This window comes from Balaenoptera musculus, chromosome 3 (assembly GCF_009873245.2).
Source record: "Balaenoptera musculus isolate JJ_BM4_2016_0621 chromosome 3, mBalMus1.pri.v3, whole genome shotgun sequence".
Lineage (NCBI taxonomy): Eukaryota > Metazoa > Chordata > Mammalia > Artiodactyla > Balaenopteridae > Balaenoptera > Balaenoptera musculus.
In genome coordinates, this window is record NC_045787.1 from 29398198 (window position 1) to 29410547 (window position 12350).

The 12350-nt window shown below is 40.8% G+C and overlaps 1 protein-coding gene across 9 annotated transcripts in view; it reads right to left on the minus strand.

Moving 5' to 3' along the window:
* Positions 1–609: 609 nt before the first annotated feature.
* CPLANE1 (ciliogenesis and planar polarity effector 1) overlaps positions 610–12350 on the minus strand; it is a 132890-nt gene continuing 121149 nt past the window's right edge. For 8 of the 9 annotated variants that reach the window (XM_036846416.1, XM_036846408.1, XM_036846411.1 and 5 more), the window contains 2 exons: positions 1591–1763; positions 610–1070 (listed from right to left, as the gene is read on the minus strand). In XM_036846416.1, the coding sequence (XP_036702311.1) occupies positions 897–1070; positions 1591–1763 (347 nt within the window). In that variant the 3' untranslated portion in view covers positions 610–896. The remainder of the gene's footprint in view (positions 1071–1590; positions 1764–12350) is intronic. The other variant, XM_036846414.1, reaches the window with a different exon arrangement.

Below are 12350 nucleotides of genomic sequence, written 5' to 3' on the forward strand. Positions count from 1 at the left end.
CCATAAAATTGGACAAAACACGTGAGGCAACTGCTTTTAGACACTGGACAGCAGCATGCAGTGCAAGACGGTGATCCCCGAGGGAAGGGAAGCTCACGAGGTAAGTCTCATAAATGCTTGGCTCTCTGCTTTAAGGGTATTATCCCGACTCCAGCATAACAAGCTATGTCCAAGCAGACCACAGTGGTCCCACTGAGCTGACAAGGCAGAGATCAAAGTGCAGGGTAGTAGCAGTGCCCAGACTCTGCAAGGCACCCAAAGCATCCAACTCTTTTTCTTCCTCCAAGGCTTTTCACGATACAGGGCAGAGGACAGAAGACCTGGCCCACGTGGAACATGTTTTATTTAGAAGTTCAGGATTAGTGGAAGGTGGCTGGTTCCTTTTCACTCCTCAGCCAAGCCCTACACAATTTTAGGATATCTTTTAAAATGGAGTTCATTATTGAGCGTCTCTGGTGAGAGTGCGATTTTCTTCACCTCAGTGAAAGAATTTTTTTTTTCCTATCAGGTTTACCCAGCTAAGGTTGTTTCTCAAAACTCAGGGGGTAAAGGATGAGGCAAGACAGAAGATTTTTATTGAAAGAAGCTTAAATATTATACAAGCTTGGCTTGAAAGGTACTGTTTATTTCATCATTTAAAAAATTATACCTAAAGATAATAACTCAAATGCAAAAACATATAAGACATCTATAGTTAACCCCTTTCCCTTGAAGGCAAACTTATTGAGAAATGTTTATTTTTCCTCTTAAAACGTCTAATCCAGGTAATAATATGCCTGCAGGTGGTAAATTCACATTGCTTCCTTCATTGCTTCTCTCCCTTAAACCCACAAATCTTTCAGAACTAGAACGCTGAGTTGCTGGCCTTTGCGTGGAAGCAGAGTGACGTTCAGGTCTTACAGGTCCAGGGCCCAGTGGACAGACGGGCTCTTGTCCTCCACACTGGCCACCATATCTTCAATGGCATCCCAGTCAAGCTTGCTGAGGATGCTGCCCGTGCTCTCAGACAAGCCGTCCGTGCCACACACCCCAAAAGGAGGCTCTGGCTTTTCTTCAGTTGGTGATGAGTCCTATCAAATTGAGAAAGACAGTAAGTTGTGGTCCTAGCCTGAGAAAAAAATAAATGGAACATGAACTAAATTTTCCAAAGATTCTAGAGCTGCTCATCCACCAAACCCTGAAGGAAATATGAAGGGGACCAGGGCTGTGGTTGCCCAGCACATCTGGATTGGCAGTGGGCTGAATGAACACCACCTGACACAACAAGATGCTGGCACTAGGTCTGAAGAGTGGACAGAATAGATTTTTATATCTATAGTACAATGATCTGTTCTTACATTTTTGTTGTTGTGTCTTGTTTTTTGAGTCTTTTTTTTTTTTAGGTTAAAAAGAAAATACAGTCAAGGAAAATTCTGAATGATAAATGCTGGAGTACTAAGCCAAAAGTGTAGATGCTTTGAATCGCTACTTCAAACTGACCTAATAATCTTTCAGTATGTCTACATCCCACTAAATATATAAATAAATAACAAAAAACCCTAAAGAACACAAGGAATCACTAGGCAAACTGGAACCTGGAACAACGTGTACCTGTAGAAGGGAACTGTGACTCTCATAGAGAATCGCACGGATGTCTGAAGGTACCATCCAGGGGCTCACCACAGTCTCCTCTCTCTCATACTCTAAACATACCTCCTTGGTTTGAGGTGCAAGACCAGCACTTGTGTGATTTTTTGTACACCGCAGACAGGGAGCATTAGACCCTTTCAAGGGAAAAGAACAATGCATACATTAGGACTGATTCATTTATAAGTTTGTTACTTACAGTGACTTTTATCATCAAACCCAAGGCAGTCACACCTTACCTAATATTTAAATCACAAGGTCTGGATATGGTTGGCTTTAGGGTTCTAGCAATTCCTGTTCTGTCTGTGTGACAGAAGGAAATTGAATTCTGGCCACCTCTTTTGTTTTGTTTTACTTTTTATTTTATATTGGAGTACAGCTGATTAAAAATGTTGTTAGTTTCAGGTGTACAGCAAAGTGATTTAGTTATACATATACATGTATCTATTCTTTTTCAAGTTCTTTTCCCATTTAGGTTATTACAGAATATTCAGCAGAGTTCCCTGTGCTATAGTAGGTCCTTGTTGGTTATCTGTTTTAAATATAGCAAGCGTGTATACGTCAATCCCAAACTTCCAATCTATCCCTCCCCCCACCCTTCTCCCCTGGTAAGACTCATGCTCTCTAAGTCTGTGAGTCTGTTTGTTTTGTAAGTTCATTTGTATCATTTTTTTTAGGTTCCACATATAAGCACTATCATATGATATTTGTCTTTCTCTGTCTGATGTACTTTGCTCAGTATGATAATCTCCAGGTCCATCCATGTTGCTGCAAATGGCATTATTTTATTCTTTTTAATGGCTGAGTAATATTCCATTGTATATATGTACCACATCTTCTTTATCCGTTCTTCTGTTGATGGACATTTAGGTTGCGTCCATGTCTTGGCTATTGTAAACAGCACTGCAATGAACACTGTGGTACACGTATCCTTTCGAACCATGGTTTTCTCCAGATATATGCCCAGGAGTGGGATTATTGGATCATATCGTAGCTCTATTTTTAGATTTTTTTAGTAACCTCCATACCGTTCTCCATAGTGGCTATACGAATTTACATTCCCACCAACATTCCTTTTCTCCACACCCTCTCCAGCATTTATTGTTTGCAGACTTTTTGACAATGGCCATTTTCACTGGTATGAGGTGATATCTCATTGTAGTTTTGATTTGCAATTTTCTAGTAATTAGCAATGTTGAGCATCTTTTCATGTGCCTCTTGGCCACCTGTATATCTTCTTTGGAGGAATGTCTATTTAGGTCTTCTGCCCACTTTTTGATTGGGGTTTTTTTTTTTTTTTGATATTGATGAGCTGCATAAGCTGTTTGTAAATTTTGGAGATTAATCCCTTATTGGTCACATTGTTTGCAAAAATTTTCTCCCATTCTGTGGGTTGTCTTTTGGTTTTGTTTATGGTTTCTTTTGCTGTGCAAGTTTTTGAGTTTAATGAGGTCCCACTGGTTTATTTTTGTTTTTATTTCCATTACTCTAGGAGACGGATCAAAAAAGATATTGCTGTGATTTATGTCAAAGGGTGTTCTGCCTATGTTTTCCTCTAAGAGTTTTATAGTGTCTGGTCTTAATTTAGGTCTTTAATCCATTTTGAGTTTATTTTTGTGTATGGTGTTAGGGAGTGTTCTAATTTCATTTTTTTACATGTAGCTGTCCAGTTTTCCCAGCATCATTTATTGAAGAGATTGTCTTTTCTCCACTGTATAGTCTTGCCTCCTTTGTCACAGATTAATTGACCATAGGTGTGTGGGTTTATCTCTGGATTTTCTATACTGTTCCATTGATCTATATTTCTGTTTTTGTGCCAGTACCATACTGTTTTGATTAGTGTAGCTTTGTAGTTTAGTCTGGAGTCGGGGAGCCTGATTCCTCCAACTCTGTTTTGCTTTCTCAAGATTGCTTTGGCTATTTGGGGTCATTTTTGTGTTTCCATACAAATTGTAAAATTTTCTGTTCTAGTTCTGTGAAAAATGCCATTGGTAATTTGATAGGGATTGCATTGAATCTGTAGATTGTCTTGGGTAGTACAGTCATTTTGACAATATTGATTCTTCCAATCCAAGAACATGGTATATCTCTCCATCTATTTGCATCATCTTTGCTTTCCTTTCATCAGCATCTTATAGTTTTCATAGTACAGATCTTTTTGCCTCCACAGGTAGATTTATTCCTAGGTATTTTATTCTTTTAGATGCTATGGTAAATAGGATTGTTTCCTTGATTTCTGTTTCTGATTTTTCATTGCTAGTGTATAGGAATGCCAGAGATTTCTGTGCATTAATTTTGTATCCTGCAGCTTTACCAAATTCATTGATGAGCTCTAGTAGTTTCCTGGTAGCATCTTTAGGATTTGGTATGTATAGTATCATGTCATCTGCGAACAGTGACAGTTTTATTTCTTCTTTCCCAATTTGCATTCCTTTTCTTTTTCTTCTCTCATTGCTAGAACTTCCAAAACTATGTTGAATAAAAGTGGTGAGAGTGGACATCCTTGTCTTGTTCCTGATCTTAGAGGGAATGCTTTCAGCTTTTCACCATTTTGTGTGATGTTAGCTGTGGGTTTGTCGTATATGGCCTAAATTTATTATGTTGAGGTATGTTCCCTCAATGCCCACTTTCTGGAGAGTTTTTATCATAAATGGGTGTTGAATTTTGTCAAAAGCTTTTTCTGCATCTATTGAGATGATCATATAGTTTTTACTCTTCAATTTGTTGATATGGTGTAGCACACTGATTTGCAGATACTGAAAAATCCTTGCATCTTTCGAATAAATCCCACTTGACCATGGTGTATGATCCTTTTAATGTACTGTTGGATTTGAGGTTTTTCATTTGTTTTTTGTTTTATTTGGCTACATTGGGTCTTAGTTGCGGCAGGCGGAATCTTCACTGCAGCATGCGGGATCTTTCTTTGTGGTGTGCGGGCTCCTCGTTGTGGCATGCAGGCTTCTCTCTAGTTGTGGTGCATGGACTCCAGAGCGTGTTGGCTCAGTAGCTGTGGTGCACGGGCTCACTAGTTGCGGCGTATGGACCTGGAACATGCAGGCTCAGAAGTTGCAAGGCGCAGGCTCTCTAGTTGTGGTGCGTGGGCTCTAGAGTGCAAGGACTCGGTAGTGGTGGCACAGGGCTCTCTAGTGGCGTGTGGGCTCTAGAGCATATGGGCTCAGTAGTCGCAATGAGTGGGCTTACTTGCCCTGTGGCATGTGAGATCTTAGTTCCCTGACCAGGGATTGAACCTGCGTCCCCTGCACTGGAAGGCGGATTCTTAACCACTGGATCACCAGGGAAGTCCCTGGATTTCGTTTGCTAGTATTCTGTTGAGGATTTTTGCATCTATATTCATCAGTGATATTGGCCTGTAATTTTCGTTCTGTGTGTGACTGGTATCTTTGTCTAGTTTTGGTATCAGGGTGACACTGGCCTCATAGAATCAGTTTGGGAGTATTCCTTCATCTGCAATTTTTTGGAATAGTTTCAGAAGGACAGGTGTTAACTCTTCTCTGATTGTTTGATAGAATTCACCTGTGAAGCCATTTGGTCCTGGACTTTTGTGTGTTGGAAGTTTTTTAATTGCTGTTTCAATTTCGGTGCTTGTATTCGCTGTTTCAATTTCGGTGCTTGTATTTCGGTGTTCATATTTCCATTTCTTCCTGGTTCAGTTTTGGGAGATTGTACCTTTCTAAGAATTTGTCCATTTTTTCCAGGTTGTGCATTTTATTGGCATAGAATTGCTTGTAGTAGTCCCTCTGTATTTCTGTGGTGTCTGCTGTAACTTCTTTTCCATTTCTAATTTTATTGATTTGAGCCCTCTCTCTTTTTTTCTTGGTGAGTCTGGCTAAAGGTTTATCAATTTTGTTTATCTTCTCAAAGAACAAGCTTTTGGTTTCATTGATCTTTGCTATTGTTTTCTTTGTTTCTATTTATTTCTGCTCTAATTTTTATGATTTCTTTCATTCTACTAACTTTGGGTTTTGTTTGTTCTTCTTTCTCTAGCTGCTTTAGGTGTAAGGTTAGGTTGTTTACTTGACATTTTTCTTGTTCCTGAGGTAAGACTGTATTGCTATAAACTTCCCTCTCAGAACTGTGTCCCATAGGTTTTGGATCATTGTGCTTGCACTGTCATTTGTCTCCAGGTATTTTTTGATTTCCTCTTTGATTTCTTCAGTGATCCATGTTGTTTACTATTATATTGTTTAGCTTCCACATGTTTGTGTTTTTTACAGTTTTTTCCTTGTAGTTGATTCTAATCTCATAGGGTTGGGGTCAGAAAAGATGGTTGACATGATTTCAGTTTTCTTAAATTTACCGAGGCTCGCTTTGTGGCCCAGCATGTGACCAATCCTAGAGAATGTTTCATGTGCACTCGAGAAGAATGTGTATTCTGCTGCTTCTGGATGGAATGCTCTATAAATATCATCAATTATGTCCATCTGGTCTAATGTGTCAGTTAAGGCCTCTGTTTCCCTATTAATTTTAGGTCTGGATGATCTGTCCATTGATGAAAGTGGGGTGTTAAAAGTCCCACACTATTATTGTGTTACTGTTGATTTCTCTTTTTATGGCTGTTAGCATTTGCCTTATATACTGAGGTGCTTCTATGCTGGGTGCATATATTTATAAGATCGTTTTATATCTTCTTCCTGGATTGATCCCTTGATCATTGTGTCCTTCTTTGTCTCTTGAAACAGTCTTTATTTTAAAGTCAATTTTGTCTTATATGAGTATTGCTACTCCAGCTTTCTTTTGATTTCCATTTGCCTGTAATACCCTTTTCCATCCACTCACTTTCCGTCTGTATGTGTCCCTAGATCTGAAGTGTATCTCTTGTAAACAGCACATGTATAGGTCTTGTTTTTGTATCTATTCAGCCAGTCTGTATCTTTTGGTTGGAGCATTTAATCTTATGTTTAAGGTAATTATTGATATGTATGTTCTTGTTGCCATTTTGTTAATTGGTTTGGATTTGTTTTTGTAGGTCTTTTTTCTTCGCTTACTCTTTTGTTCTCTTCTCTTTTGAACCTATCTTTCATGTTGTGTTTGGATTCCTTTTTTCTTTTTTGTCTATCTATCTATCTATTGTAGATTTTTGGTTTGCGGTTACCAAGAGGTTTTGATACAGCAGTCTACATAAACAGGATAGTTTTAACTTGATGGTCATTTAATTTCAAATTCATTTCCAATATCCTCCATTTGTACTCTCCTCACGATTGCTGGTTTTGATATCATACTTGTGTGTGGTTGACTTCCTACCTTTACTGTATGTTTACCTTTACTGGTGAGCATTTCTATTCATACTTTTCTTGTTTCTATTTGTGGCCTTTTCTTTTCCACCTAGAGAAGTTCCTTTGGCATTCGTTGCAAAGCTGGTCTGGTAGCGCTGAATTCTCTTAGCTTTTGCTTGTCTGTAAAGCTTTTGATTTCTCCATCGAATCTGAGTGAGAGCCTTGCTGGGTAGAGTGTTCTTGGTTGAAGGCTCTTCCCTTTCATCACTTTAAATATATCGTGCAACCCCCTTCTGGCCTGCATACTTTCTGCTGAGGAATCAGCTGACAACCTTTTGGGAATTCCCTTGTATGTTATTTGTTGCTTTTCCCTTGTTGATTTAATATTTTTTCTTTGTCAATTTGATTACTATGTGTCTTAGCATGTTCCTCCTTGGGTTTATCCTGCCTGGGACTCTCTGGGCTTCCTTGGACTTGTATGACTGTTTCCTTTCCCATGTTAGGGAATTTTTCAGCTATTATCTCTTCAAATATTTTCTCAGGTCCCTTCTCTCCCTCTCCTCCTTCTGGGACCCGTATAATGCGAATGTTGGTGCATTTAATGTTGTCCCAAAGGTCTCTTAGGCTCTCATCATTTCTTTACATTCCTTTTTCTTTATTCTGTTCTGCAGCAGTGATTTCCACCATTCTGTCTTCCGGCTCACTTGTCCATTCTTCTGTCTCAGTTATTCTGCTACTGATTCCTTCCAGTGTATTTTTCATTTCAGTTATTGTACTGTTCACCTCTGTCTGTTTGTTCTTTAGTTATTCTAGGTCTTTGTTAAACATTTCTTGTAACTTCTCGATCTGTGCCTCCATTCTTTTTCCAAGAACTTCGATAATCTTTTCTATCATTACTCTGAATTCTTTCTCATGTAGATTGCCTGTCTCCACTTCACTTAGTTGTTCTTCTGGGGTTTTATTTTGTTCCTTCATCTGGGACATATTCCTCTGCTGTCTCATTTTGTCTAACTTTCAGCGATGTGGTTTTCGTTCTGCAGGCTGCAGGGTTGTAGTTCTTGCTTCTGCTGTCTGCCCCCTGGTGGGTGATGCAAAGAGGCTTGTGCAGGCTTCCTGGTGGGGGGGGACTGGTTCCTGACCACTGGTGGGAGGAGCTGGGTCTTGTCCCTCTGGTGGGCAGGGCCGGGTCAAGGGGTGTGTTTAGTGGGTAGCCATGTGCTCAGGAAGACTTTAAGCAGCCTGTCTGCTAATGGGTGGGGTGGGGCTGTGTCCATCCCTGTTGATTGTTTGGCCTGAGGCGTCCCAGCACTGGAGCCTACAGGTTGTTGGGTGGGGCAAGGTCTTGGTGACAAAATGGCAGCCTCCAGGAGTGCTCACACCAAAGAGTACTCCCCAGAACCACCACTGTGTCTTGTCACTGCACTGAGCCACAGCTGCCCCACCACCACCTCTGCAGGAGACAGTCCAATACGAGCAGGGAGGTCTGGCCCAGGCTCTTTTGAGGTCACTGCTTTTTTCCCTGGGTCCTGGTACACACAAGACCTTGTGTGTACCCTCCAATAGAGGAGTTTCTGTTTCTCCCAGTCCTGTGGAATTCCTGCAATCAAACCCCACTAGCCTTCAAAGCCAGATTCTCTGGGGGCTCCTATTCCGGTTGCCAGACCCCCAGGCCGGGGAGCCTAACGTGGGGCTCAGAACTTTCACTGTTGTGGGAGAGCTTCTGTGGTATAATTATTTTCCATTTTGTGGGTCACCCAAATTTTGTGGGATTTGATTTTATCGCAATTGTGCCCCTCCTACTGTCTCACTGTGGCTTCTTTGGATGTAGGATATCCTTTATGGTAGGTTCCAGTGGGGGTTTTTTTTTTTTGTCTATGGTCGTTCAGCAGTTGTTATTTTGATGCTTTCCTAAGAAGAGGTGAGCTAACGTTCTTCTCTGCCATCTTGACTCCATCTCCTCTGGCCACCTCTTTTGATTTTAAAAGTAATGGTAACCAAGATTGGTTCGAGATGGCGGAGTAGAAGGACGTGTGCTCATTCCCTCTTGCGAGAGCACCGGAATCACAACTAACTGCTGAACGATCATCGACAGGAAGACACTGGAACTCACCAAAAAAGATAGATACCCCACATCCAAAGACAAAGGAGAAGGTGCAATGAGACGGTAGGAGAGGTGCAATCACAATAAAATCAAATCCCATAACCACTGGGTGGGCAACTCACAAACTGGAGAACAATTATACCACAGAAGTCCACCCACTGGAGTGAAGGTTCTGAGCCCCACGTCAGTCTTCCCAACCTGGGGGTCTGGCAACAGGAGGAGGAATTCCCAGAGAATTGACTTTGAAGTCTAGCAGGATTTGATTCCAGGACTTCAAAAGAACTGGGGGAAACAGAGACTCCACTCCTGGAGGGCACAAAGTAATGTGCGCACCAGGACCCAGGGGGAAGGAGCAGTGACCCCCTAGGAGACTGAATCAGACCTACCTGCTAGTGTTGGAGGGTCTCCTGCAGAGGCGGGGGACAGCTGTGGCTCACCGCGGGGACAAGGACACTGGCAGCAGAAGTTCTGGAAAGTACTCCTTGGCATGAGCCCTCCTGGAGTCCGCCATTAGCCCCATTAAAGAGCCTGTAGGCTCCAGTGCTGGGTCACCTCAGGCCAAGCAACAGGGAGGGAACTCAGCCCCACCCATCAGCAAACAAGCGTATTAAAGTTTTACTGATCTCTGCCCAACAGATCAACACCCAGCTCTACCCACCACCAGTCCCTCCCATCAGGAAATTTGCACAAGCCTCTTAGATAGCCTCATCCACCAGAGGGCAGACAGCAGAAGCAAAAAGAACTACAACCCCACAGCCTGTGGAATGAAAACCACATTCACAGAAAGTTAGACAAAATGAAAAGGCAGAGGACTATGTACCAGATGAAGGGACAAGATAAAACACCAGAAAAAGAACTAAATGAAGTGGAGATAGGCCACCTTCCAGAAAAAGAATTCAGAATAATGACAGTGAAGATTATCCAGGACCTCGGAAAAAGAATGGAGGCAAAGGTCGAGAAGATGCAAGAAATGTTTAACAAAGACCTAGAAGAATTAAAGAACACACACCTAGAAGAACTAAAGAACAAACAAACAGAGATGAACAATACAATAACTGAAATGAAAATATACTAGAAGGAATCAATAGCGGAATAACTGACGCACAAGAATGGATAAGTGACCTGGAAGACAGAATGGTGGAATTCAATGTGGTGGAACAGAAAAAAGAATGAAAAGAGATAAAGACAGCCTAAGAGACCTCTGGGACAACATTAAACTCACCAACATTCGCATTATAGGGGTCCCAGAAGGAGAAGAGAGAGAGAAAGGACCAGAGAAAATATTTGAGGAGATTATAGTCAAAAAGTTCCCTAACATGGGAAAGGAAATAGCCACTCAAGTCCAGGAAGTGCAGAGAGTCCCAGGCAGGATAAACCCAAGGAGAAACACGTCAAGACACACAGTAATCAAATTGACAATAATTAGAGACAAAGAAAAATTATTAAAAGCAAAAAGGGAAAAATGACAAATAACATACAAGGGTACTCCCATAAGGTTAACAGCTGATTTCTCAGCAGAAACTCTACAAGCCAGAAGGGAGTGGCACGATATATTTAAAGTGATGAAAGGGAAGAACCTACAACCAAGATTACTCTACCCGTCAAGGATCTCATTCAGCTTTGAGGGAGAAATCAAAAGCTTTACAGACAAGCAAAAGCTAAGAGAATTCAGCACCACCAAACCAGCTCTACAACAAATGCTAAAGGAACTTCTCTTAAGTGGTAAACACAAGACAAGAAAAGGACCTACAAAAACAAACCCAAAACAATTAAGAAAATGGTATTAGGAACAAACATATCGATAATTACCTTAAAGGTGAATGGATTAAATGCTCCAACCAGGAGACACAGGCTCACTGAATGGATACAAAAACAAGACCCATATATATGCTGTCTACAAGAGACCCACTTCAGACCTAGGGACACATACAGACTGAAAGTGAGGGGATGGAAAAAGATATTCCATGAAAATGGAAATCAAAAGAAAGCTGGAGTAGCAATACTCATATCAGATAAAATAGACTTTAAAATAAAGAATGGTACAAGAGACAAGGAAGGACACTACGTAATGGTCAAGGGATCAATCCAGGAAGAAGATATACAATTATAAATATATGTGCACCCAACATAGGAGCACCTCAATACATAAGGCAAATGCTAACAGCTATAAATGAGGAAATTGACAGTAACAGTAATAGTGGGGGACTTTAACACCTCACTGACACCAATGGACAGATCATCCAGATAGGAAATAAATAAGGAAACACAAGCTTTAAATGCCACAATAGACCAGACAGATTTAATTGATACTTATAGGACATTCCATCCGAAAACAGCAGATTACACTTTCGTTTTTTTATTTTTTATAAATTTATTTATTTATTTATTTTTTACTTTCGGCTGTGTTTGGTCTTCATTGCTGAGTGCAGGCTTTGTCTAGTTGCAGAGAGCGGGGGCTACTCCTTGTTGAGGTGCACAGGCTTCTCACTGCAGTGGCTTCTCTTTGTTGCAGAGCACGGCCTCTAGGCACATGGGCTTCAGTAAGTGTGAAACATGGGCTTCAGCAGTTGAGGCTTGCGGGCTCTAGAGCACAGGGTCAGTAGTTGTGGCGCACGGGCTTAGTTGCTCTACGCCATGTGGGATCTTCCTGGACCAGGGATCGAACTGTGTCCACTGCATTGGCAGGCGGATTCTTAACCACTGTGCCACCACGGAAGTCCCTACACTTTCTTCTCAAGTGCACACGGAACATTCTACAGGATCGACCACATCTTGGGTCACAAATCAAGCCGTGGTAAATTTAAGAAAACAAATCATATCAAGCATCTTTTCTGACCACAACGCTATGAGATTAGAAATAAATTACAGGGGAAAAACGTAAAAAACACCAACACATGGAGGCTAAACAATACGTTACTAAATAACCAAGAGATCAGTGAAGAAATCAAAGAGGAAATTAAAAAATACCTAGAGACAAATGACAACGAAAACATGACGATCCAAAACATATGGGATGCAGCAAAGGCAAAGTTCTAAGAAGGAAGTTTACAGCAATACAATCCTACCTCAAGAAACAAGAAAATCTCAAGTAAACAATCTAACCTTACACCTAAAGGAACTAGAAAAAGAACAAACAAAACCCAAAGTTAGTGGAAGGAAAGAAATCATAAAGATCAGGAGCAGAAATAAATGAAATAGAAACAAAGAAAACAATAGCAAAGATCAATCAAACTAAAAGTTGGTTCTTTGAGAAGGTAAACAAAATTGATAAACCTTTAGCCAGAGTCACCAAGGAAAAGAGGGAAAGGACTCAAATCAATAAAATTAGAAATGAAAAAGGAGAAGTTACAATGGACACCACAGAAATACAAAGCATCATAAAAGACTAC